The 27,341-nt window shown below is 45.6% G+C and overlaps 1 protein-coding gene across 1 annotated transcript in view; it reads right to left on the minus strand.

Moving 5' to 3' along the window:
- Window positions 1-7,428: 7,428 nt before the first annotated feature.
- The window catches only part of CLASP1 (cytoplasmic linker associated protein 1), a 170,684-nt gene continuing 150,771 nt past the window's right edge, over window positions 7,429-27,341 (minus strand). Inside the window, exons 39-42 of the mRNA XM_054515484.1 lie at window positions 25,833-25,961; window positions 15,496-15,702; window positions 13,212-13,328; window positions 7,429-11,463 (exon numbers count right to left, since the gene is read on the minus strand). Coding sequence (XP_054371459.1) covers window positions 11,377-11,463; window positions 13,212-13,328; window positions 15,496-15,702; window positions 25,833-25,961 — 540 coding nt within the window. The 3' untranslated portion in view covers window positions 7,429-11,376. The remainder of the gene's footprint in view (window positions 11,464-13,211; window positions 13,329-15,495; window positions 15,703-25,832; window positions 25,962-27,341) is intronic.

Consider the following 27,341-nt stretch of genomic DNA (forward strand, 5'->3'; position numbering starts at 1 on the left):
TATAAGTCTAATTGCATTTTATGCCCTCATGTGATAAGGATGTCATCTTGGATTAGAGGGGATTAGTTGTTAATGCCATTCCTGTACATACCGGTCCCCTCCGGGGCTCTGATTTCTGCTGAGAAGGTTATTCACCCTGCTCTCAAATCAGTGAGGTCCTCCTGGTTATGATCATCATGGAAACCAAAGATTTTTGGTGGATGAAAACAAGACTTGGTGGATACCTGACTGCTGTCAGCCAAGCATAGGTGTGGGCTCAGTGAATGATGGTGTGCACTCTCTTTCTCTGGCATCCCTAAACCTTTGGCAAGGCCAGGAGAAGGGACTGAGGGTGTCCCCTCCCTCCGCACTGAGTTCCAAACACACCACCAAGTTATTAAGTACAAATGTAAGTTAATGTTTAGCACTTGCCCAAAATACAGTGATTGCCAAAAGCCAAAACAAGTGAGGATACACCACTGGTAATGACTGCAGGGAAAATGCCACTGAGAGGGCATTCCCACATCCTAGCAGCGCTGCCCTCCAGGGAGTGCTCCCAGCTGGGGACGTGTCCCAGAGGGATGCAAGGGGCCTCTGGCTCCCATGCTGCATGGCAGGAGCTGAGAAATCACAGGGATTTGGCTTTTTGAAGCCTGTTGCAGTGAAGCTTGCATCCCTTCCCCACAGCAACCCTGATGGCTCTCAGGAAAGCCAAGGCCCCTTCCCTGGTTGCAGAACTATCACAGATTATTCCAAGATCCCTTTCAAGATTCCCTTTGCAGTACTCCCAGTTGCTCCAAGCATTATTTTGGAGCAGGCTGGATTTCAGCTTCTAGCTCAGAAAGAAAAGGGCTGTCCTGTCTCCACCTCCCACCAGCAAGGGTTTGTCCCAGAAGAAACCCTGGATCTATCACCTATGGCTGACCACCCAGGAATAGCCAAGGGTAGGGCACAGGCTCCTCTCAGCAGCACAGGTTAAGGATATCACCTCCTGGCTCCCAGCCCCAGCTGACAGGAGCAGTTTTGGCTTACCAGCATGATGAAGAAGCTCATTGGAAAGGAAAACCTCTAGGGACTTCTGAAAAGCTGCACTAAACTTTCAGAGACAGATCCCACCATGGGCCTTCAGCAGGGACCATCTGCAGCCAGGTATAAAACAGAGAGCTGCAGCAAGAAGTGGTGAACAGCAAAAGGGGTGAACAGCATAAGGAGCCCTTTCTGGGCTTCATGGTGAGAGGGCACAGCTGAGTGAGGAGGAAGGTGAGGGCCCCACCTCTGGGGAGCCTGAGGGCTCAGGTGAGCACAGTTCAGGCTGATGCTGCTGGGAGCCAAACTGGGTCAGACTGGAGGTGCTTCTCCATCATCAGTGGAATGCAAAAGCAACTGGAGCTTTCTGCTTACCTGGGTTGGCTCTACAGGGCAAATACCCAGCTCCATTTATTTCTTATTGTTGGCCAGAAGAGTTGGTCTTTTGCAAGAGAGGAATAAATTACTACCACTGTCACTCTGGGTGGGTGTTCTCCATCCTCCCAGGGGAAGAGGTGCAGGGGGGCAGGTGGGGTGCAAAATGTGTGAGGAAAAAAAGGTTAGTTTGGTGTCTGAAACCAGACATGTTCCGTGGAGGACAGCCCATGGAGCACCAGGGGCAGCTGCAAGGCAGAGTGCAGGGGGACATGAGGCTGAAGGTGCCACCAGGGTGCCCTGGCTTGGCAGAGCCTCAGCAGAGCCATCACCCTGGGAGCCCTGAGCATCACATTTCTTTGGCTGCCAAGATGAACCTCCCTCCCAGCAGCTACTCCAAATGCAGGGCAGGGAGCCAAGCTGTCAGGGAAGCCAGCAGGATCCCTAGTAATTTTATTAAACTCAGCATTTTTTGGGAGAACATTTCCATTTCAGTGAGTCAGCAGCCTTGGGAAGTGTCCGTCTGTCGGCAGCAATGAAGCTCGAGGTGGGCACACAGGGAAAGTGTGGGGACACACACCTGACCCAGCATGGACACTGCTCAGGAGGAGACATGCAATGAACCTCCCACTTTCTGGCCAATTCTCCTCCAGTCTGTTCCTTGTCCACCAACAGAGAAGCTTGTCCAAGCTGAGTTTTCAGGTTTAAGTGGACTGACATGCAATAGGTCAAAACAACAGGATTCTATTCCTTCACATGCTTGATCACATCACCCCCTTGCAAAATTAGGCCTGGAAACAAGATGATCATAACTAGGAGGACCTCACTGATTTGAAAGCAGGATGAATAACCTTCTCAGCAGAAATCAATTTATTACTCTGATTGTTATGTTTTCCTCATCTAAATTTTTCTTGCTAAACCCAAAATGTCTTGCCCTATCCAGAGAAGAGGTTAACCCCCCTGTGGAATTGCCTCTTGCATATTTGAGGGCTGCGCTATGCCTCCCTGAGCCCCTTCTGTTGCCTGTTATCCAGCCCAGGTCAAGCTTGCTGGGAGTCATCATGTCCTTGCTAATCTCTGGCCTCTCTCCAACCTGCCCATGTCTTCTTCACCCCAGTGGGAAGCCAGCTTATCCTCCCAGGCCTTCTCTGCAAACCCCCAGTCCCTTCTCCCAGCAAGTCCTCACAAGGATTTACAGCCTGTCGCCCAGCAGGGATGGAGTTGCTCTTGTTGTTGGAGAGATGGAGGAGATAGGGCAGGGGATGCAGGCTTGGGGATACGCAGCAGATTGGAGACTTGCAAGGAGACCAGAAATGCTGTCAGCCCCCACTCCCTGCTCCCTCTCCACCAAGAGGGATTTTTCATCCAGGGAGCTGAACCGGGTCTACCACATCAGCTTGCAGTGCTTGAACCAGGGCTTCACCTGGTTCCCAAAAGGGGATGGCTCTGGGGCAGCTCTGGAGGGGCAAGGCAGGGAAACCAGGACCCTGGAGTGTCTCCTAGGGCAGGGCTTGGTTGGTTTCTCTCCTTCCTTTTTTTTTTTTTTTATTTTGTTGTGTGTGTTACCAGGGGTGGGCTGGAGTAGGACTGACACCGAGTCTCATCGGGCAGGACTCAGCTGCTCCCCATCCTCTCCCAGCAGGGTTTGCAGGGCTGCAAACTGTAGCAGTTGCAGGTACCTCTTTGCAGGAAAAAGCAGGAAAAAACTGGCAGGGAGTGGAAACAAGTGACAAGCAGATTAGAAACCCAGCTCCTATTTATAGACCGGCAGTCAAGAAACTGCCCCTGTGACAGGGCCATCCGTTTAACCCTTCTGGTGCCAAGCACCAACACCCAGAGAAGCTGAGCCCACCCAGCCTGTGCCATGAGAACTTTGGCACAGGGGAAGCAGGATCCTGCACCAGGGCACCCGTGGAGGGGGCAGAAGACAGGTCCAGGCACAATGGAGCCTACAGGGGCAATTCCTCAGCAAGGCAGTGAGGAGAGAGGTGGGGTTATGGTTGTTAAGAAGTTTGGTTACCAGGACAAGGAAAGGAATATATCCCAAGTTTCCTGCTGCGTGGTATTCAGAGAGAGACAAAAATATTTCCTCTAAGAGGGAGGTAATGAACATGTTTTAGGGGCAGCTCCAGTGTTTGCAGCCTCTTTTGTGTCCCCTGGGCTTTGGTAAGTTTGAATGTAGTGGGGGCCCTGCCTTTGAGGGGCACTGTGTATCCCTTGCCCAGGAGTGGTTGCTGATGCTCACACAGGGCTGCTGCATCCCTCAGGAATGCACTGTGACCCCTGCTCGCTGCTGCTCCTCACCATGGACTCCCAGAGCTCAGACCCTTCACCAGCCCCCTGCTGCACTTGCAGTGATTTGTTAAATGGATGCTGAAGCTCCTCTTGGCTGTTACTGTACCTGCTGTCACTTATGGGTGTCTTTCTGCCATACACGGTTGTTTTATACACTGCCATGGCAAGACTTTCCAGCTGTTCCCCCACTTGCTTGTGTCAATAGCTATTTTTACAAGATTGCCTTTCTTTACTTCTTAATTGATCTAAATCCTTTCCCTTAGCTTTCTTGTTAAAGGTGGATTTAAAGAAAAGGACTTCATTATCTCGGACATTTTTGAGTCATTATGAATTTCATCCCTGTCTTCATTAATTACTCATTACCCCTCAGCTCTGGAGGGCTGCTTTGTGCTCGAGGTGTTTGTGAGCAGCTTCCCAGGCACCCTGTAATCCCGCCAGCCCCGTGTTAGCTGGGTCTGGTTTACACTGCCCTCACCATCCCCTCTGCTGCTCCCAAAGCAGCTCCTGCCTTTCCCTGTGCCCAGCACTGCCTCTGCACAGTCCTGTGGCCCAGCTCCCTCAGTGGGGTACACCCCATGAGCATCACCCTGTGCTTCCTGCCTGCCCCAAGGGACAGGCACCCACTCCCTCTGTCCCTGAGCCGTGCAGAGAGGAGTCCCTGGCTCAGGCCAGTACTTCCCAAGACTTGGGCTGCAGTCAGATCCCCAGGCAGAATCTGAAATGTGAGCATCTCCTGTGCTGCAGGAGCACAATGGCTGCAGTGGGTGTCACTGCCCTCCCATCCTGCTGGCAGAGGAAGGCTGTGCTCAGTCAGGCACTCAGGTGCTGACCCTGCTGCTGAACCAGCCTTCTGCAGCCCCTTTTACATGCACATCCTGGCTGTAATCCTGATTGTCCACAAATGGATCCGTGACTAGGGATCACAATCAGGGATGGCCTTTCTCTGGACCTATACAACCACACAACCCTCTGAGAGCCCTGGTTTATGGTCTGCCCTCTCCTCCCTGGGTCAGTGTTACATTCATTTCTACCCTAAGCCTCTTCCCAGCAGGCTCCTTGCCAGGGCTGGACTGCAGCTGCTGGGGTGGGCCCTTTCCATACCTCATGGAAATGTATGAAAAGGCAAAGCAGGAAAAATGTATTGGGTTGGTGAAAGGAAGAGAGTGGTGTGTGATATTTGCTCAGAGAGGGTAAATGAGGGTTGCACAATCAGAAGCAGTGGAATTACTTCAGTTACCACTGATCAACTGAGGGGGGTTAAACCAAAATATCTTACTCTTTGAGTGGAGAAAATTGAGATAAGACACCTACCTGGTCCAGGAGTGCAACTCTGCTGACATGTCCTGAGTCACTCCTTGGCACTTCCCTTATTGGGAGGGAAGGGGTCACAAAATCATCTGAGGGGGAATGCAGAGGAAAGAAGCAGCAGCAGCTCAGACTCTTCAGGACAGAGAAATGAATTGAGAATGGGCTGTAAGTGCTTCCAGCAAGTCTTCACACTTGCCAGGAATCTGCTACCTACCTTTAATGGCTGGCAGTGACTCCAGTCCTCCTCCACAGGGGTGAGCTCAGCAAAACCCTCTAAACCAGGGATTACAGCCATTCCTTGTCCTCCAGCTCAGTCATGTGGCTGAGGACAAGGGACTTCATCACAAAGGGGATACAAGGCACAGATACTTTCAGGTGGTTCAATAAACAAACTCTCTTCTGTCTCATCCCAAAGAACACATGAAATTCCATAGAATCATTTAGGTTGGAAAAGTCCCCTAATGTCACCAAGCCCAGCTGTTAACCCAGCCCTGACAAGTCCACCATAAAACCATGTCATAAGTTATACATCTACTTTTTTTGAATACCTCCACAGATGGTGACTCAGCCACTTCCCTGGACAGCCTGTTCAATGCCTTGGACAACCCTTTCCATGAATTTCTTTCCTAATATCTAATCTAAACCTCTGCTGGTGAAACCTGAGGCCCTTTTCCTATGATTTGTTACTTGGGAGGAGAGAACACCTCTCTACAGCCACTTTCAGCTGGTTGTAGAGACCTGTAAGGTGTCCCTTGAGCCTTTTTCTCCGAACTAAGCACCTCCAGCTTCCTCAGCCACTCCTTTCAGTATTTATGCTCCACACCCTTCCACAGCTCCATTTCAGCACCTCCATGTCCTTCCTGCAGGGAGGGGCCCAAAACCCAGGATTTGAGGTGCAGCCTCACCAGTGCCCAGCACAGAGGGACAATCACTGCCCAGTCCTGCTGGCCACACTATTCCTGATCCAGGCCAGGTGCCACTGGCCTCCTTGGCCACCTGGGCACAGCTGGCTCATGTTCAGTCACTGTCATCCAGCACCCCTGGGTTCTTCTCTGCTGGACACCTTTCCAGCCACTCTGCCCCAGCCTGAGGCACTGCCTGGGGGTTTGTGATCCAAGGGCTGGATTTGACACTTCACCTTATTGAACCTGATACAATTGTCCTCAGACCATCAATCCAGCCTGCCAGATCCATGTGCAGAGCCTTCCTGCCCAACTTGGCATTGTCTGTAAACTGACTGCAGGTGCATTTGATCCCTTCATCCAGATCACTGATAGAGACATGAAACAGCAGTGCCCCCCACACTGAGTTCTCAGGAACACCACTGGTGACCAGCTGCCAATTGGGTTTGACTCCCTTCACCACCTCTCTGGGCCTGGCCATCCAGACAGTTTCAACCCAGCAGAGAGAGCACCTGTCCAAACCATGAGCAGCCAGTGTCCCCAGGAGAATGCTGTGGGAAATGGTGTCAAAGTCCAGGTAGAAAACATCCAAAGCACTCCCCTCATCCACTCAGTGGGTCACCCTGTCACAGAAGGAGATCAGGTCAGTCAGATAGGACCTGCCTTTCACAAACCAATGTTGGCTGGCTCTGGCTCCCTGACTGTCCTGTACATGCCTTGTGATGGCACTCAGGAGGATCTGCTTCATGCAGTAATACCTCAGCCTTTCCCTCATCCTTTGTCACTATGTTTCCTGTGCATGCAATAAAGGATGGGGATTCCCCCTCTGGCTGTTAATTGCTTATTGTCTTTTACAGCAGCAGCCACAGCCAGATTAAGTTCTAGCTGGGATTCAGCCCCTCTAATTTTCTCTCTGCATAACCACATGGAAAGTGCTCTGGGAAGAAGCCAGGGTCACTGGGCAAGGATGGACCTTCCCTCCTCCTGTTCTGGCACACAGCAGAGTCAAAACAGACCCTGCCACTACAGGGGCAAGATCTGCAGCAGGGAGAGCCAGCACTGCCCCTTGCTCCCAGCCCAGCCCTGAATCTCAATGCAGAAGGGTCCCTGGGCTGACCTGGGGCAGGGCTTGCTTCACTACAGGTGTTTAAATCGTGATGAGTTACTATTCCCACAGGAAAACACACAAGTGCTTGAGTGCTCAGGCTGCCCAGACAATTCAAGTTCTTTGTCATTTGGTACCAGGCACACAGACTTGTGCAGTTCCCAGCATTCCTTCACTTCCCCAAATGCTTCATCACCCAAATTTCTACAGCCATGTATTTTAAAACCTCTGTAATTCTCTCAACAAGCTTCAGAATACAGGTCTCTTTGAAGCCCTTCCTCCCTGAGTTAAATGACTTTGCACAACCATCAGCTTTCAAACACAATTGTGTCAAATAAGACCAAATCATCTACAAGCACAGGTTGCAATAAGGAGCTGTGTTGGACAGTGAATTACTTTGATGTTTCTCCCCCAAGAAGAAACCCAACCTCCACTTACTCTAGGGCAAACTCAAAAGGTTTTATTTTAATTTTTTTTTTTTTAGCAAATTCTATCACGTAAATGTTAACAAAAAACATCTGTACAATTGCCATGATACACTCAAAAGTGAAACAAATAAGATATAAATACAGATATGGATGTAACATGACAAAAGCGGAAAAAATAGAAAAAAAATACATGCGCATGAACACGGTGCCAACAAAGTCATTTCTCATGGCTGGCATTTTTCAGAGCGTTTTTTACTTCCCATTTAAAACATTGTTAGCAACGTCCTGCTGTGTACTACAAAGGTCTATTTTTCTGTCCCTTAATATGTAATATTATGCTTGATAAATAAAGGGGTGGGGAGAAAAGGTTCTGATGACAAAGATGCAAGTTACATTACTTATACAGGTTATTGGTAAGCTAGTAATAAGCAATTAAAAAGACAGTCTTGTATTGTAATCCAGGCAAGCACACATAGTGTACCTTAAGAAAGCCACATGCCTCGGTATTTCTGAACTACATGAGAACTACAGTACGTAGACCTGTGGGGCAGATGGAGCCGGGATTTGCCCATGCCCACGGAGCACTGGTGCAGCCAATGGCAGAAAAAACATCCACATCTGAGATTTCGGCAACCTTGCAGCCAAGAGCTGCTGTCTGCTGAGAGTTTTCTCCCATTCAGATTTTTAAAGCATGGTGGGCAAAGAAAATACACTTTTTTTTCTTTTTTTTTTTCTTTTTTCCTTTTTTTTAAAGGTACGAAAAATTGAAGCCCTGCATAATGGGCAGCAAGAAAAAAAAAAAGGCAGCTGCAGTAGGTGGCTACTGCCAGGAGAAGGTGAACACAAGCTTCACCGGAGCAGTGAGGCACTGCAGCATGCAGACCTTCCTCTGCAAGCGTGCGTGGACACTGTGATTTGTAGCCAGAGAGACCTTTATGCTTGCTGAAGAGAAAACAAGATGATTGTACAGCTTGTTGAAGTCAAAACCGGAGATCAGAGAGGTGACATTCAGAGCTAGCCCTTTGAGTACTTCAAAGGAAACACAAAATAAAAACTGGGTCATGTTCAACATACTAAAGAACCCCACTATGTACATTGTCGGCGATGATTTATAAATACCCAAGCAGAATGCTCCTACTGTGGACAGGCAGAACACACCCTAGAGTACCCCAAGGATGGACAGTCCTCCACTCACGCAGTGAAATCAAGCAGCACATTAATGAGCATCTGCTGACAAAGAGAACTGAATCTGATTCAGGAAGTAAGGCCTGATCCCCCTGCAGCCCCAGGGAAGCACAGGCTGGCCGCAGGCGCCGGCTCAAGGACGAGCTCAGACCCCGACTGCGGAGTCAGGGCCGTACAGTGCGTTCACTCTCAGTGCATACCCACAGGGTTTTATAAAGCATATAAAATCATTTCAGAAGGAATTCGATTCCTGGAGATTTGCTACAGTGTGCCATTCAATGGAAAGGAAAAAAAATCAAAACCAACCAACAGCAAATGATGATAGACCAAGCTCCATCACAGCTGGGAGGGACTAACACCACCTGGTCAGCTATGCTGACCTTCTGAACCCCAGAACTGGAACAGAAGATGCTGAGCTGAGATGGGGAGAAAGAGAAGCATAAATACAAAGCAGTTAAGAGCACAATTAAAAAAAAAAAAAAAAAAAAGCCAACACCCCCCCCAAAAAACCTAGCCCACTACTAAAAATTCAAACAAGACAGCTTAACTGCTGCCAACAAGTCAACTGAGTATTTCCTCAAAAGGAAAAATAAATTTGTGTTAAAATCAAATTTGAAGCATTCAAAAAAATTAAAAAAGAGCATTCTAACAAGCACACAGAAAGATGTGGAAAAGAAATGGTCCACGGAAAGGCAGACACGAACCATGGAGCAGCCAATCCTCCCCCTTTAGTGAGGATGGCTTTTCTGAGCCTGCAGAAAGACCCTGGGGGAATCCCCCACCCCAGGAAAGCACATGGTTTCTCCAGCTATAGCATTACTGGTTGGGAAAGATGAGGGAATTAGCCCTGCAGCCAGCAAAAGCCTCACACGTGTGTAGCAGAGCAGGTCACCTCCCCTGCTCTCAGGTGAGCAGGGAAAGGGACCAACAGGCTTTGCAGCCCAGTGACACACAGTCCCCACCAGCCCCAATCCCTCCTGAGAAGAGAAGTGGGAGAAAAGCTGGCACCAAGTGTCAGCTCCCAGCCTAACTCCTCAGGGATGGGGTTGAAACACAGAGGGATCATTGATGGAAGGGGCTTTACCCTCCCCTGCTGCAGTAATGGAGTCTCATGTTCTCAGTGTGCTCCCAAGGTGTCCCTTCAGCTCCCTAAAGGGGAGATGGAGGAAGCTGGAGAGACTCCAGGGCACTGAGAGCAGCAAGGGAACACACATCCATCACCACAGCTGCAGCCATAAGCTGCAAGTCCACCATCCTTTTGCATCACCAAGGAAAACCCCAAAACCCCAGCTGGGATCCACGGCAGGTTTGGGGTGGGCATGCCCATCAGCCAGGATCCAGCCCAGGGCCAAACCCAGCACATTAATTAGGAACCTCCTGCCTTCCCTGGTTACAGGCAGAGCCAGGGGGAGCTCCCCCTGTGCAGAAAGAAGGGTCTTTGTTCAGGGAAGGGCAGTGCTGTGGGGTATCTCATTGCTGCTGGTTTGCCTCTGCCCTGGTCTGTGTCATCAGGCTGCAAACACCTCACCCAGAGCACCCTGCTGCCAGCAGTGCCCAGTGAGGGACCCCACTCTTCTGAAGTGCAGAGCACTCAGCAAGCCTGTGCATGGAGATGGCACAAAGGAGGCTTCTAAGGGCAGTTAACAGCACTGCAGGGTCTTCAGGACTGTCCCAGCTGGCTCAGAGGTGCTTCCATGGGGTATTTCTGTTCAGATTCAGACACCCTTTCTGTCCTCTGGGATGAACATTTTGCCCAAAGTGCAAAGGAGCTGTGGGGACAAAGCCATCCAGCATCAGTGGGTCAGTCAGAGCAGCAAATCAGCCCTCTGATGCTACAGATCTCAAGGAAAACAGCTGGCACTGCAGTACAGCTGTGCCAGCTCCCACTGCCCACCCACTGACACACTCAGAGCCTAACCCAACCCCACCCACCCAACTCCACTATCCTATCTGCACATACCGGTCCCAGAACTGGGTCTCAGGTTCCCTTTGGGGAGTAACAGGTAACCTGGAGAGTCTTTTGAACATATGAAAGAGCCAAATGGGTTGAGAGGGGAGAAGTATTTACAAAGTCAATGAAAAGAGCAAGAGCCCAGCTGTTATGCACAGCACAGCTGGCTGGATAGCAGTTACAGAGAGATCAGCCCATCCGGGGTCTGTCAGAACTATGTACAAAACTCAGATGTTTAAAAAGAACCTACTTTCATTACTCACTTGGTATCTCTCAGTATTAAAGCATCTGAGGCTGGAATCACAGCCATACCTGCAAAGATCTCCCCATGGAGGGCCCTGCAAGTCAGGCAAGCTGCAACAGGGAATACAGAACAGGAACACAAGACTTGAAAGAAGAGAAGGACCCAGCCAGAATGGGTGAGGGGAGAGAGCAGGTAATTAACACAGAGAAACCAAAACTGGGTATGAACTCTACCAACAAGATTTGTTTGACTTTTACATGTGCCCAGGTTCTCGGACTCAGTGTTAGAATGCTAACCTAAACATATTTCTGAGATTTCAGCAGGCTATACAAATATGTTTAAGTATGGCTTTCTGATGTTCACTTTTAATGAAGACTGCGACACAGACCTTGCTTCCTTTACATTCAATACCAGTAAGATTCTACATAAAAGCTTTGAAGGGACTAAAATACTGATTGCAATAAATATCTGCGTGGCCTCCTTAAGCTGATGGAGCGCGCCAGTGAAGAGTAGCAGAAAGGTCTCTGAGAGGCACCGTTGATTGCTTCTAAGTCTACACATATGTCCACAGATCTCCATTAACTGTGCGTTGAAACATCTGAAGAGGAGCTGCTGTTGCTGTTGGTGGTCTGTGCCCTCTTTATATACAAGTTTAGTAGCTTCATCTGAAAGAAAGAAAGAAACATCAGGAGAAGAGGCCAGAAAAAAACAGAGGGGAAAAAGCTGACTGCCAATGTAAAAACTCGCATTCCATAGTGAGCTCATTTTGGGGTGAGCTGACACTGGGCACTCTGGAGGAAAAGCAAGAAATCTGACCATATTTCAGAACAGAGACAAGAGGCTATGCCCAGTCCCACTGAAGTTACAGACAGACTTAATGGGATTTAGAAAAGCCTCCTGCATTTCACTTCAGCAGCCATCAGTTCACAGACCTCAATCCTGCAGCCAGGCCAGGTCAAGCAGGATTCCCACAGAGGTCAGTAGGGCTGCAGGCACACTGGTGATCCAAGAGCCAAGGGTCTCCCTCCTAGGAAACACCCTGAAATTTCCCTGTTGTATAAAATGTTCTTTTTCAATGACATTATATCTTCACTAATGTGGTACATCTAGTGCAATTGCAGTTGTTATGACTAGATACTTCCCTTGCATGGATTTGTTTTCTTTTTCCTCCTTGCCACCTAAACTCTAGATCCTGTAATGACTCATGTTAACATTTAACTTTAAACAGGCAGGCAGTCTGCATAAACCCAGAAGAATTACTTACATGTTTATAGTTAGTGATGTGGTGGACTATGTTTGTGGCACCTAGGATACTGGAATAATAAAGCCTCTCTACAACATTTTACATGGGGATTTCCTAACATCCCAAATATAAACTTCAGCACACATAGCTGTCTCCTTGCAGAGCAATTTGAAGGCATAATTGTAATTTTTTTAGTGACAAGACAGAAATAAAATCCAAGTGTTTTTAGTCTCAGATTGTTTTGGCCTATACCACACTTCCTTACCCATGAAAGAAATTATGACTTCAAAATGAATGCAGTCCTCTGAAGTAAGTAGCTATTTATGTGCACATATTTGTTTCAGAAACAAAACCTGCAGAATTAATCTTAAAATTGTGTAGAAATCATGGGTATGAAGACTTAAAACAGCAGAAAAAAAAATTGTGGTGGCTAGTTGAGAGCTCTGAAATGCAATCAAACACCAACACAAAATTCTGGTCCAAAGGACACAGCTGAATTAAGGGCTTGGTTTCACTTGCAGCATCAGGTCAGAATTTGAGTTTTGCAGCTAGTCTTACTCCAGGGTACAAAGTCCTTTGAAGGGTCATTTGAGCTTGCTGTTGTCCCAGAATGGAAGGGACACACGTGCCCTGCTGTTAAGAGTGAAGCTTTACTTGCATTTCTACCAGCCCTAATCACAACTTGCTGCTGAGAGGACCTGCTCTCCCACCATCCCCATGCACTCCCACCACTCTCTCCATGAGGATGCCTGTGTGGCCACAGAGCAGACTAAAAGCTACTTAATTTGTATTGCAGATCTGGTTTTCAGCCAGAGCAGCCAGCTGAGCCAGCTCACTCCACAATCACATCTGGATGTAATGCCAAAGGAGGAAGACAAACGTGGCTGGAGAAGGACCTGCTCAGAGGCAGCCTGCAGTTACACAAGAGCAAATGTATCACAAAACCAATCTCCAAACACCATTAAGATTTTCTAAGTGGGATTTCAAATCCTCACAGTGCTGAGCAGGTGCAGTGCTGCTCCTGTGGCATTTGTCAGGGTGAGAGAGAGGATTTAATAGAGTTCAGGGAACCCGACCCAGAGCTCCAGTGAAGCCACTGGTCTTGCTGCTAGTAATAGCCAGCAGAATGGCTTGCAGTACCAAAACACCAGAGACACATTACTCCTGTACCTTGCTTCCTGTGAGTTGTGCGAGATGAGGTTTCAGTTCTTCTCCAATTACTGAATAAATAGCCACAAGGCAAAATACACTGGCTTTTCTGACACTGCTCTCCGTGTTATCATAACCCTGGAAATGAGAGGAAAAGGTCAGAAGACAAACAGCACTCCCCAACACCCTTCCTGAGCAATACACTACAGAACTGATGTACATTTTGCAAATGTGGCTGACCTAAGAGATCACTTAAAAAAACCTCTGCTTAACATAACAGTCTGCAATCTGAACACTCAAAGAGCAAGAGAATGCAATCACCCTATCTGTTCCTTCTGTTATTACTTATTACTGTCATGTTTTAAGTTATTAATATCTAGTTATTTATAGCATTAGATAACAACACATGGTTTCCTAACACAAGCTCAGGACTTCATCAGATACACACATTTCTGTGTCCAGTGCAGATAACCTAGATGAACTATCCTGAACAGTCAGGACTCTGGAGGGCTGCTTACCTATCAAGGAGGAAATACCACAGGAAAGAACATGCACAAAGACCCCTGTACATGTGCTGATCTCTGGCAGCTTGGACAGAGCTCAAACTAGCCAGCAGCTCACTCAGCAGCTATGGACAGCAGTGCCAAGCTCAGGCAGCATCACTCAGCAGCCATCCCACCCCTGAGAAAGGCAGACATCACTCCAGCCTGCGGGATGCCAGCTCCTCTGGATGCAGGGTGACCTCTGCCAGAAAAGCCAGAGGAGGGATGCAGCACAGCTGGGGCTGTCCCAGCTGCAGGGCCCAAGTACAGCCCAAAACAACAGTCTGCAGTCCCACACAGCACTGAGCTAGGAAAGCAGGAGACCTCGGTGAGCTCAGAGAAACACCAAGCTATTGAGCATCAAGGTGGAGAAAAGGCTGAGCCTCCTCATCAGGACCAGGACAAGCACCACAGCTTTGCCCTGCCAAGCCCTGCTCTTCCATGGGGTCCCCCTCTGTCCATGGAGAGCCTGCTCCAGGCTGTTGAGCTGCACACTTGTGCCCACACTGCTGCTGACACTCCTTGCCTCCTCAGCACTCTGCCAGGACCCTCAGCTTGGAAGCAAGCACAAAGGTGACTCTCTCCACACAGTCCTTCAGCCAGCATCCCAAAATACTTCCCAAATGTGAGGAGTAAATTCCTTTGATCACTGAGTTTCTAAGGTAAGGAAATATCTCAAACTCTGCTCTGAAACAAGAACCATTTAAAGTAATTAAAGAATACCAATAAAACTGCCTTTTTAAAGGCATGCTGCTCTCGGATTTTTCCAGTGCATCAAAGCTTTACTGTTCAGATTGTTGTCTTCAACAATGATGGCTAAAACCATTTTACAACAAAAGTTTAGATGAATGCAGAATTGTCCAATTCCCAGAAGCTGAGATTTAAGAATTGCAAGAGCTGACACTACAAAGTTGGGAAGAATGCCAGGATGCATAAGGGGAATATCAGACTTTGCTCTTGTCCTTCCAACATTTTAAGCTCAGAATAAGGAGGCCTCTTTATCCCAGTTCTCCATGGAAGTCTTACCCACCTAAACCCATCTCCCCCTTTCACCCTGCCTGATCTGTTCCTGTCACAGTCTCTCTCCAGTAAACACACATGTTTTCTCTCCTCCCTCACTGCTACTTCATGTATTTTCTTCTTGTTTGCAGCCCCATCCCAGCACTGCCAACTGCTTGTGCAGGGGACCAAAAGACAACACTGCTACAGCCAGTGCTCAAAGCTAAATCCACAGTGTACAACTAAGCCTTAGCACTGGCAAAAACACAGCTCCCCACCCAGCCTGAGAGAATTATGAAAGAGGCTGAAAAAAGTCAGCCAGTAGCTTGGTCCTAATTTCAGAGAGAAAAGAGGAAAGGAGCAACCTGCCTGCTGGGATTCAAATTCAAGTGCAAAGCACCATCAAAGCACAGAACAGCTCAGCAGAACTAAAGGGGAATTAAAGGGGACTACAAGATGTACAGAGACAGTGTAAAATGTGGCTAACTTCTATCCTCAAATTTATTACATGGCTGCTACGGCTTATTTGGGAGTCAGGAAAAGGCATCCAATTGTGGAATATCCACGTAAGAACCTGAGTTTTCCTTTCCTTAGCATTAAAAGGATGAAAAACTCATATGTAAAAATTTTATTTTACCAAAAATAAAGGGCTTAATTTACCAAAATCTGGCCCCATAGGATCCATCATTCTCCCTCCCTTGAGGCAGAGATGTCACAAATTAATGGTGGCTTGTGCTCAGGAGCAGTGACATGGGATTCTGTACCTGTAACAACCCAGGAATGATATCAGGTAGCAGCTGATGCAAGGATTCCTTGGAAATCCTCTCGATGACTTTTGTTTGCATTTTGATGGCAGCTAAGTTAATTGGATAGTCTGCAGTCTGAATGATGGGGCAGAGCACCTTGATGCACTGCTCGGGGTGGATGGAGCTCGCCAGGGTGGAAGCAGCTTCTTCAGCAGCTCTGACGACCTGAAATGAAAGTAGAGCAAACCCTTATGTTAATGAGGTCACCCTTGACAGCCAACATTGCTGCTGTGTGCTAGGAATGACTGCCAGGAAATGCTTGGGGATGTTCATTAACAGATCTGCAGGAGGCTTTGTTGAGGGGCAAGTGACTCGGAGACTTCACATCCTCTGTCTCCAGTGACATCTTTGTTCCAGCCAGTGGCAAGAAGTCCTTCCTGTCTGATGTAACTGTGTCAGAGTTGTGGCTAGGTTGAAAAAATGATCTGTCACCCAAGGCAGAAAGGCACTCCCAATCCCAGGAGGAGAGAGAGGATGACATCTCTCCAGCCACTGCCAAAGAACCCAAACCCACCAGCTTAGACTTACACAAAAGATTTCTCCTTAACCATTATCACAAATGGCTCTGTTGCAGCTTCCAGTGTGCACTCAGTGCTGAGTGGCACATGCCAGGCTGAGGCACCCCTGGCAGCTGTGTCCTGCCCCTCCCCAGCTGAACCACACTGCAGCCAAATCCAGGTCACAGACACAACCGGGCTTTAGGGAGTCCCTGACTCAGCCCAGGTAACCCATCCAGGCAGCACTGGGATCACCATACAAAATGGGAGGAAGAACAAAGGGAAATAGCAGCAGCACCCACCCTTTGCAACCAGCCCACACTGTAAAGGAGTCACAAAGCAAGAATGATGCTAAATTCAACTCTACCCTGAGAGAAAGCAGATTCACAACTTTCACTCTTCCCCAGCAGGTAGGACAGCTAGTTCAAAGAAGAATGACCCAAATCTGGTCTCTCCTCCCAAGAGAATTTATTAATTTTACATTCTGCAGTAATTGGATAAAAAAGAACAGGATGGGAAGGCAGGTTTTCTTTTTTCAAGTGTCTGTGCTAATTGCCAGGCAACAAAATGAAGCTTCCTCTTGGCTGCCCTCTTCCTGGCCACAAATAACACACTCTTTGCTCCTCATGTTCTTGTTACAACACAAAAGATGGAGGATGCTATTTTCCATCTTCTCTCACTCCCCTCTTCTCAGGGCTTACTTTAAAGGGAGGGTAAATCCTGAGCAGACAGATGCCCCCATGGGCAGACTTAAATCCAACACCTCAACTTTAAGAAGAAAGAAGCATTCACAAATCCTCATGTTTGGGATCTTCCAGCTAGTCCCAGGCAGTCCCTAACTAAGCCCAGGAACATTATAGCATCCCTCTTTCCTGGTTGTGTGGGAGGCTCAGGTGCCCAGCACCAGTTCTCTACCTCCTCCTAAACTGAACTACCTGGGGCTGTCTGAAGTCAATACTTTGAAACCAGCACCAGGAAATCTGTCCCAGGCAATCTGCAAAACAGCAAATAAATCAAACCACAGGTCTCCTGACACTTAGACTGAAGCCATGGCTGCTGAATTCGTGTTGTCTCCTCTCCCACACATCAAACTCAGGGACTTCTATTTGAGTAAGGCAACCTATGGACAGATGCAGCTCTATCAAAGCCTCAAAAGAAAGCGAGCTTTCATTATTTTTAAGCAGCTACTGTGGATAATGCATGAACAAGGAGTAGCTGGAAGCTTATCTTAGTCTATGGACTACAAAACACAAGGTTTAATTGACTTTTAAGAGAACAGCAATTAATAGTGACCAGAAGGGATCATCTCCACCTACAGAGCCAGCTTCACCCACAGTCACAGCATCATAGCCATGCTGCTAACATTAATCTTCCACTCATGCTGAGAGCTATCTCCCTGAAAGGAATGGCACAAGACACTTGTATTCCCAGGAAACAGCAGAACTCCTCTTGGCTTTTGGCATTCTCTAAGGCAGATCCAACAGTGAATGTGACCTCAGACACTTCAGACAGCACAAATGTTGCATGCAGGCAAGATATGGGCAGGATGGTGAAGTAATCTGAGATTTTGAACTTCTTCTGTACCAGTGCCCTATTTACAGAAATAAAGTTGTCCAAGTGCTCCATTTACCTCAAGCCTTTCTCAGCATTTAATTATAACATTAAAATATATTCCAAAATGAATGGCACTCCACAATGTGGTCAATATTAAAAAAAAAAAAAAAATTCCTGAAAGATCTGTGAATGAGCAGCTATCCAGAACAGAATGCTTGCTTTCCCACTTACAGCAATTTTCCCTCTTCCAGCTATGTCTTTGCTAATTTCTCTTCAATTTCACACATGAGAAGCATGAAAGTTAATATTTTTCCACATAAGTTAGTACTAGCTTAGGAGCCAGCACTGTGTGATTTTGTGGGGAAAGAAGAGAAACACCCAAGTACTTAAGGGAAATCTAATGCCAGGCTTTGATAGCACAGAGTGGAATTGCTGGAGTAGATCAAGCCAGGAGCTCCCAGAAGGTCTCTAAAGGAATCCACTTCCAGGCCCAGCAGCTTCTGATGTCTGCTTTCCACAAATGATGGAAAGCATGAACTTAGAGAGCCCTGATACTTTACCATCAATTTAACTATTCACTAGCAAGCCACTAGCTAAAAAACCCCAAATATTACTATTTGAACACAGGCCACTTGGGATTTTTTTCTGCAGCAATGTCAAACACAGTTGGAAGGATGTTTTCAGACACTCTCAGAAAGAAAAGCTTACACATATATCACAACACACTAAAAGAAAATTGTAAAAAAAAATTAAACCTTATATTCTCTTGGTATCCTACTTGATAAAAAAAGCAACAATATCTTAGTATAAACCTATGGCTAGACTCTGATCTCAAACATACTACCATTAAAAAAAGCAGTAGGTGAAAAATTTAATGAATATTCTATCTGGGTTTCAGCTCCATATCCTGTTTGCACACAGTATACTATGTCTATTAAGTTGAAGGTATGAAGCAAGTCCATGAGACAAAAAGCCTATTAACTAATCCCAAGCACAAGGAGCATTAAAATACAGTGATAATTTTTCACAAAATAAGCGAGAGTTCAACAGCAACAAAGGTCACACATATTTTGCCCATCGAAAGAAGAGTAAGGAAAGTTGTGAAGGTACAGAAATTATTATGGCCCTGCCAGTCCTGCTTTCAGCACTGCTGCCCAGTTCTAGCATGGATGTGGCTACATTTAGGCAGGGGCTGGCTATTTCACATCCCTTTCCCCCACAGGAGAATGCATTACACATATCCAGCATGACAGGAGCTTGTAAAGGTGACAACACCAGGGAGACTTCCAAGCCTCCCATAAGCACATCTGGCAGACAATTCCTGCATCTCAGCCACACTTCAGCAAACTCTCTGAGCTGTGATTAACTTTAATAACATGCTCAGGTCTCACTGACAGGATTCCAGCATGTGCTAACATGCTTGTTTGGATGAGAGCCTCTGCAGGTAACCAGCCCCTGGCTCCCTAAGGAAGCACCAGCAGGTGACAGGGTGTAGGAAGGGGTAGGGCAATACCAGCTGACAGTGAGCCAAAGAGAAAAACTCATCACTGCTGGCACAGGAAGCCAAATGCCACCATTTTGCAACACAAGTACTAGCCCTGTCCTTTCCTCCTGGCTTTGGCAAAACAAAACACTCAGCCACCCAGAGAGACTCTGCATCCCATGAGGGCTCTCAGTATTCACCCAACTGGCTCAGAGTTCTGCTCGCCTGGCACTGCCAGAGAAATCAGCAGCATTCCCAAAGAGAGGGAAGTGCATTATCAGAAGGTACAACCTGCCAGGTCATTTGGCAACAAGAACATGCAATTGTAACAGAGTTTAGCAAAGACATTTTGCCATGAGGCACACCGCTTGTTTCTTGCAAATTGTACATACCTTACAGTATCAAAAAATCAAGTGTCATTTTTAATCAGGGCTTTAACCTGATCAGCAGAGTGAAATAACCATAAAAGGAGTGGGAGAAATGAATAAACAGGATCAAGGAACAGGTCTTCCTCCCAGCTTTGAAGGCAAGATCAACAGATACACATTGGGAAGTGACAGGAAAGGCTTGTACTAACAGTGACACCAGTAGTGTCTAGGTAATCTACCCTTTAAGCCCAAGAAAATGAAAGGGTGCTGTTTGCTACGTGCTCAGACTGGGGAGCTTGCTGTCACAAGAGGATTAGAAGTTAGACAAGTTAACCAAAGGGGGAAAAAAAAGCCAACCAAACACAGGGAAGCAAGGCAGAACCATTCACACGGAAAGGCTTTAAGACAGCTGGAAGGGAGTGGGTCAGGTAGGGTATCAAGTGAAGCAAGATTTTTGTCTGACCTAATATAATTATTCTTTGGAATCTCAGAGATACAAAATAAAAGTAGAAAAGCCATCAAATGATGACAGCAGCTGGAAGCAGCAGGTTCAAAAGGGTGGCTGTGAAGCAAGATGTGCAAGACTAGAGAGAGCCTGCAGTTCTTTAAAAGCACAGACACTAAGCTGTATGTAAGGTATGTCACAAACATGATTTTACCTCCCAGTAAAAGCTTAGAGCAAACCATGGCTTGAACTGGATAGTTTGGCATCGTTCAACACAGGGCAGGTAGCCCTGGAATGCAGATCTAAGAGATAGCTCTTGGCCTTAAAGCAGCAGGTTTTTCTCCTTTCTAAAGGCTTACCTTATGCTCTACACACTGGAGACTAGATTCAGCCTGACTTTTGCTGGCATAACATAAGCTCTGTGTGCTGGAGGGCTCCTTGAAAGACATCTGTGATGCATTAAGACATTTCTAGTGAGTCTCAGAAAAGAGAAGTTTTTATACTTCCACCCAGCTTGCTTTAGGGAAGGAGCCATATTCACATGCACAAAGCCAGTGAGGTGTAGCACACAGAAAGCTGTTCATCTCCAGCAATGTCTTCCTAAATGCTACCAAGGAGTAAACTTCTTGTTAGGCAGTAACAGGTCAGGCAGTCCCAGAATATGCATGGGAATTGCTTCCTGATTTCAGTGTGAGGGGATATGCTGATGTGCAGCATTAGTATGATCAAGACAGTGAACTGTCACAGAGCCTTGTCTTCAAACAGAAAAGCACACTGGAACCATCAAAGTTCTACAAAATTTGCTGGACAAACTTTGGATGACAATTCCCACTGGTTTACCTGGTTCACATCACACTGCAGTCACAGGATCCTATTCATTTAAGACAACCAGAGCTCAGACTCCATCTCTTCCACTCAATTTCTTCTGCTCAGCTACTACACTTCATGCATTAACATGTTGCTTGCTGCCTGACAGCTGCAGCAACCAGCTTATGAATTTTGATAGTTTCATTTCTGCTTTGAAGAGACACAAAGTACTGGAAAATAAGTAAAGGAAAATGTCCTGACTCCCCTAAGGCATGCCAGGCTCATAGGCTACACAGGGCATCAGTGTAACATGTAGAGATCTCAGCAAAGCAGCACCTGTGACACCTGATGAGAGCTTCCCACAGGAGCTTAAGCTCCTTTTGGAAGTACTTTGGGAGTACTTTGCCATGACTGCTAGTTCCAGTGTCTCTGCAGAAGGTTGTAGAGGATGAGGCAGTGCAGCAAAGCCCCACTGAAAGTTTAGAGGCTTTGTACACCACTGTGAAACATGCAGAGCACAGAGAAATTTATTAAGCAGAAGAACAAGGTTTTGCTTTCAGGCTTACGAGGCATGTGGCTGTGCTTTTGAGCCAATTTTTGCCATGTAGAGGTGGTTACTTAAAGCCTGTATAATCTAAGCTGGAGGGAAAGGAGGTTTACCAGTACCTAGTCAGGCAAACTCCCATCCCTGAAGGCTTTACAGTCTAATTCAGACAGGAACAAACAATTATGGACTTGGTTTCAAAGCAGGAAGTGGACTCAGCAACGGGGAGTGCTAAGCAGATGAAAAAGCAGTGTGATTTTTATAAGGATTCAGAGATGAAATAGATTAGACTGCTTCTCCTGGGCACTAAACATTTGAAATGTATTGGGAAACTGAAAAAGCACATAAACACGTATTATGAAACATCAGTGACTGCCCAGCTGCAGCACTTGGTAGCTTCCAGCATAGACTAGGTAACAATTAAACTTCAGAACTTGATCATTTAGTGCTTTTTGTTTTGCAGAAACCTACACAGATCATACCATCATCAGAGGACAGTTACAATATATAAATATCAGAGGCCAATCTAAAAGCACCTCAGAAAGATAATAAAATTATCGACAGGTAATGGGTAACTGATTTTTTCTTCTCCCTCTTTCAGAGGGTTACAACAAAGAATGTACAATAATGTACAATAAGCATCCCAATTATGCTTATGGACTTTCTATATCATTAAATACAGAAATTAGGTATCTAAGATATGGCACAGGATCCTTTCCTTACACATAGAAAACAGACATCAGTTAAGTCTATAGGATTTGTGCCAGAGACAGAAGCAGGGAATTAGTTATCCTATGATTTCTAACTCTGCTGCTGATTTCCAAAATACTAAACTATTTCTGTTTAAAAATACTCAATAACAAGAAATTATCCTCATTTTGCTGGCATGAATCTGAAGCAATGTCATTATCAGTGGTATGGGTCAGCAAGCAGCATCACTCCTTAGTTATGGGTGAGTAACTACACTGGAACAAACGAGTTAATATTAACTAATTGGCAACAGAAAGATGGTTCTCTTCCAAATAACTACAAACAAAGATTGATAAAAATCAACAAGATTTAATATCATCCACAACTTCAATTACGTTCTAATGCTCCTAAAATAAGTGAAAGGCATTTACATGCCAACCCTCCTAAATGTTTCCAGTTATGACTGAAGCAGGCTTGACTCTTCACATCACCCCATTAAATCAACAGCATTGAACAGACTGTTGTACTACAAACAGTATAAAAACAGGACAAAGTTAAAAAATGCAAACTAAACATGAATCCCAACTGAGAGCCTTCTAGTCTGTAGCCTAGGGTTACATTAATTTTGACCTGCTATTGAGGTCTGTGCTTTGCCAATCTCCTGCATTTGTACTCACAACGAGGTGTGACTCAGCTCCAACTCCATGTACCAACTTTTCCTCTCCCATATCCCTGGGGGGAAATGTGGTGCTCTCAGCTGTGCTGCTCTGCTGATCCCCGACCTTGCCTTCAGCAAGAAGGCAGACGATTTTTAGACACGGCAAAGACCCAACTGTCTAAAGACTTCTGCTTGGCCTTGGAAAAACAGCCAATTATCCAGGCATCCCAAAATATCCAACTATGCTACCACTGCTTTGATACTTCCAACTATGTAATCTGGAATAAAGTCACAGGCCTTTTCTTGTTTAAAAAAGAAAAGAAACTTTAACTAGATATCAGCACTCAGCTGGGGGAGGGGGTGATATTTGCTGGTTAGTGAATATATTGTTTTTGACATTTGATGTCTCCTGGTGATGCTGAAAAACAGCAATATTGGAATTTGTGTAGACAAACAAACCTTCCTGATTTCCAAAGAACTGCCTCTTACTATGACTTCTTGGAGACAGTACCCAACCTTAACACTTCTGCTCCTCTTCAAATTCCCTTTGCTTGGTCACTTTAGATTGAGTCTCTGTGGGTCACATATAATTGAAAATGTGAGCAGTAGCTGGGAGCAATTAGTAGTCCCTGTGCTGAAGGGGAAATTCAGGTAAAAAAGACTGAAACAGATACAGCTTGCTCAAACAGACATTTTCTCCTAACTTACACAGCCTGTTGGACACCAAATTATCAAATCATACCCAAGGATCACTTCTGTCTTCTGCTACAAGGCAGAAGCAGCCCAGAAACATAAGAAACTGGAGTGACATCAGGACATCGCTGACACAACTATTAACCCTTTTCCAATTAAATTATATACCAGCTTTTCTTGAAATAGTTCCTACAGTCTAGAGAAGATTTGATTTTATACAGTGTAAGAACAGTGCAACCACTCCCTTTAATATTGCTCTGATATAGTGAGAAAGAAAGCTGTGGAACAGACTGCTCAGGACTTCCTTTCCCTCTTCAGCTATCCTTTCAAAGTGCCCTTCACTCCTAAACTGGTGAATCCTCATTTAATCTCCTGCTCAGTGGGATCCAGTCAAAGGGCAGCTCCTCCTGCCCTCCTGAAGAGAGCAGTGCAGCAAAGTCAGCAGTGGGAGCGAGCTGGAGGGCCACCAAGGGAAGGGAATTTGTGACCTCCTGGCTCTAGGCTATCTATGAGTTTGACCAACTGAGCCATGCCCAAATGATCTCTCAGTTAATTTTTCACTGACTTAACTGAATCAGCAAGTCCCAACTACAGGTAAAACTACTTTGAGCATATTCCCAGGTATATATTTAGCCTAGCTCATGTGGACACCCAAGTGCAGGTACCTTTCTTAACTTCAGGAATGCTGATATCTTCAAACTACTGACAGGCAGATGATACTTTCCTGGGCTGCATCATGGTTCTGAGAGCCTCATTTACACAGGGATCAGAAAATACTCATATACAGAAAGAAAAATCCAGAACCAATGTCCCCACTTAATACAGCTGTGCATACACAATGGCTGGCAAAACAGGAATATACCTGCAGTGTCCTGCTGTGACAGCTGCCACCCAAAGGTCCCACTGCAGCAGCTGATGTCTTATTATGAAGCTGCTTGGAAAACCATGTCAAATCAAAGCCACACTATGTGCAGCACAGCAGCTACTTGCTGAGCAGAGCACAGCTCAATTATTCTATAAAGAAGTGCCAGAACTCCCACCTCTCTTTCCTGGTTTGAGTTTATCTTTCCCTGCTTTTCCCTAGGAGGCACCTCATGCAAATCCTGAAGAAGCTTTCCACACCACAAGAATACAGGGGCATAAAGCATGGTGCTTTCAACATCAGTATTGATTTCTGTAAAACCCACCAGTCCCACAAGGACAGTGAATTCTGAGGGACATTAAAAACAATGCCAGGGACAATCTGGAAAGGTCCTGCTAGAAATGTTAGCTCTGGAGGATTCTCAGACAAAAAATACAAAGGGCACTGAGTCAAGGTGAGCTGAGAAGCATGCAAGCAGGAAAACTTGCCAATAAAAGGCACTCCTTCAGAACATAATGTTTTGTTTGACTGCTTTATCAGAATATCAATTTACAACTGCTTCTCACTACTCAACTGAAAAAGACAGGGGTGCAAAGGCTCTAAATCAAGAAGAGGAAGGTAGGCAGAGTAGGGTGGGCCTCATTCACTAAAGCATTAAACATATTCTACTTCTGTATTTTAGAGAAATCCAGACTGTTATTTTCTTTCCCTGAGGGTGTTTTTTGTTTGGCTGTTTTGATTTTCAAACAGTACAATTTCTGCTATGCATGGTTAAAATAATCTCTGTCATTCACCCAATGCTCTGGAGCAGTCTGGTCTATTTTAATAATCTTTTCATGGCCAAATATCTTCAGAGATGCCTAAAACTGCTAATTTAGAATGATCCTGCTGTAGAGAAGAATAAATGCCTTAGATTTCAAACCAAGGGCCTTGGTAACAAAACCATCACAGACTGCTAGGGAAGTTCTGGTAGCACTTTCCAGAAGGTTTAGTTCAAACTTCCAACATGAGGTAGATTAAAAGATCCAACTTGGAAATCAATCTACAAAGACTAACCTTAAATGTAATTTGAATTGATCTACTTAAAATGTTATCGTGTCCCTTTATTCTTGCTTTATTTCAGAATACTTTCAGTTTTGTATGTGAGTTCTCTCACAAAAAGGAAAATGCAATTCACCCTTCCCTTTGCCTCTTCCTCTGCCACTGCAGCATGGCCTCTGTCCATTTTCTCCTGTTACTCAGCAGTTCCCAATTTTCCAGCACAGCCCAATTTCACCATTCAGTTTTCACACACAATTCTGCTTGAACACAGCCTTTGTGTTCTCGAGTACGTTTTGTATTCTTACCTGAACACACAGAGGCAGCACAGTGCCCCCAGCATGCTCTAAGAAGTAATTAAACATGCACTTTTTTTCCCTACAGTTCTCAACCTGTCCCAGAATAAGCACGGAAATTAACAAACAGTGGCCTACCACTTCAGACAGCTCCAAGTCTATATAACAGCTCTGACAGTCTCCACTTTTTTCCTCACTGTTTCAGCATGTAAAAATCCTGTCTCTTCAGACTTGGGAGACTTAATACTGATTTGTTCCACTGTCAAGATGATTCAACATGTTTGCCTGTTAAGCCTCACAGGTCCTACCTTTCTTCAGCAGGTCCATGTTGCTTTTCCAGTAGCTGAAAGGTTCACTCACCTCCTTGTGGGAATCCTTATGTGCTTCCAGCGTTTTCATGATAGTCAACTCCGCGTAGTTCTTGAACCGCGCCGGCTGGTTCCGCAGGATCTCCCTCAGGACACGCAGTGCCAGGGCTCTGATTGAATGCTGTGTCAGGAAAACCAGACATTAGAAAAAGATTAGAAAGAGTCACTTCTCAAAATTGCAGTCTGAAGTGAATTCTGATAGCTCATCAGAAGTTTGCATGGCTCCCTACGCCACCAGCTCCAGTGGAGCAAGCAGTGGAATCAATGTAACAAAATTCAGAATCGGGCTCCTTGCCTGCTCTTGCACAAAAGCCACATAAAATGACTGTTCTCACATATACAAGAATCAAAATTACTACTTTCCTAAATTCCATTTTCTTTTGGCGATGAAGTACAAATTTGTACTCACAGGAGGACATCTACATTACACGATCATGTATGTTTTGCCTTTCCTCCTTTGCTCAGCTTGGCAGATAACAAACGGGGCTCCATCCATGCCACAAAGCTGTTTTTCATGTACTAAAGAAGTGAAACTGACTTGTCCTGTAACTCCTATGGAAATTACTTTCAAGGACTTAAGTTACTGTAGTCAACACTGACCTGTGTCTTCATCCTTCCTATCAAAAGATCATGAGCAGAGGGGATTTATAATATCTGTTTCAATTTCATAATTTACATTAAATTTTTGACCTGTGGCCACTCCAAATAGATGTCATTATTTCAGCAGAGAATACATACTTTACTTCATCCTCTTCAGCCTTTAAAACACATGCTTTGCTATTCATCTGCAAAATTCCTACAGAAGCACAATTCATGTGTAGTTAAGACAAAGTCACCAGACCTTCTGATACTTGTGTGATGGTGCTATCATTAAACATGTAGAACTACAGCAGTTAATGCTTAAACTAAGAACAATGACTGAGAAAATGTCAGCAACCTATCCTGCTTCAGAATTAACAATTCTGAGAGCATGATATATATTTTACAAGGAGTGTGAGAAATACAAGAGATTTTTGAATCAGAGTAAACAAAAAAAAGTAGTGTGTGTGCTTTGAAGCCTCAATATTGTAAGGTTCAGATGGAGCATGGCTCTGATGTGAAGATGCAGTGGGATGTTGAGCCTTTACCAAATATCATTGTGCTGCAAGCTGAACAAACACCTCCAAATGGAAAAAAGCCTAGCCTGTACATTACCACTTTGATCAACTATCAGACATAAAGCTGTGATAATAACACAGGTTTTTTTAACATTTCAAAACAAGATCCCCTAAAAAAGCAGCTTGTTCTTCATGGCATTTTTACAAGAGACAAAGACTCATCCCATGAGATCTAATACCCTGGGTCTTTAAACCACCCAGGGGAAAAAAATTAATTTATTCTAGAATGCCTTTATTCTGCTTGCTGGGAATGGGCATAATATAGCTAAGAGCTTGTAGCTTTATCCTAACTCAGAAGAGAGTAACAGAAGTCTTGACAATTTTTTACTAGACTAGAACTTCTT

The sequence above is a fragment of the Molothrus ater genome, chromosome 7 (genome assembly GCF_012460135.2).
Source record: "Molothrus ater isolate BHLD 08-10-18 breed brown headed cowbird chromosome 7, BPBGC_Mater_1.1, whole genome shotgun sequence".
NCBI classification, from domain to species: Eukaryota; Metazoa; Chordata; class Aves; order Passeriformes; family Icteridae; genus Molothrus; species Molothrus ater.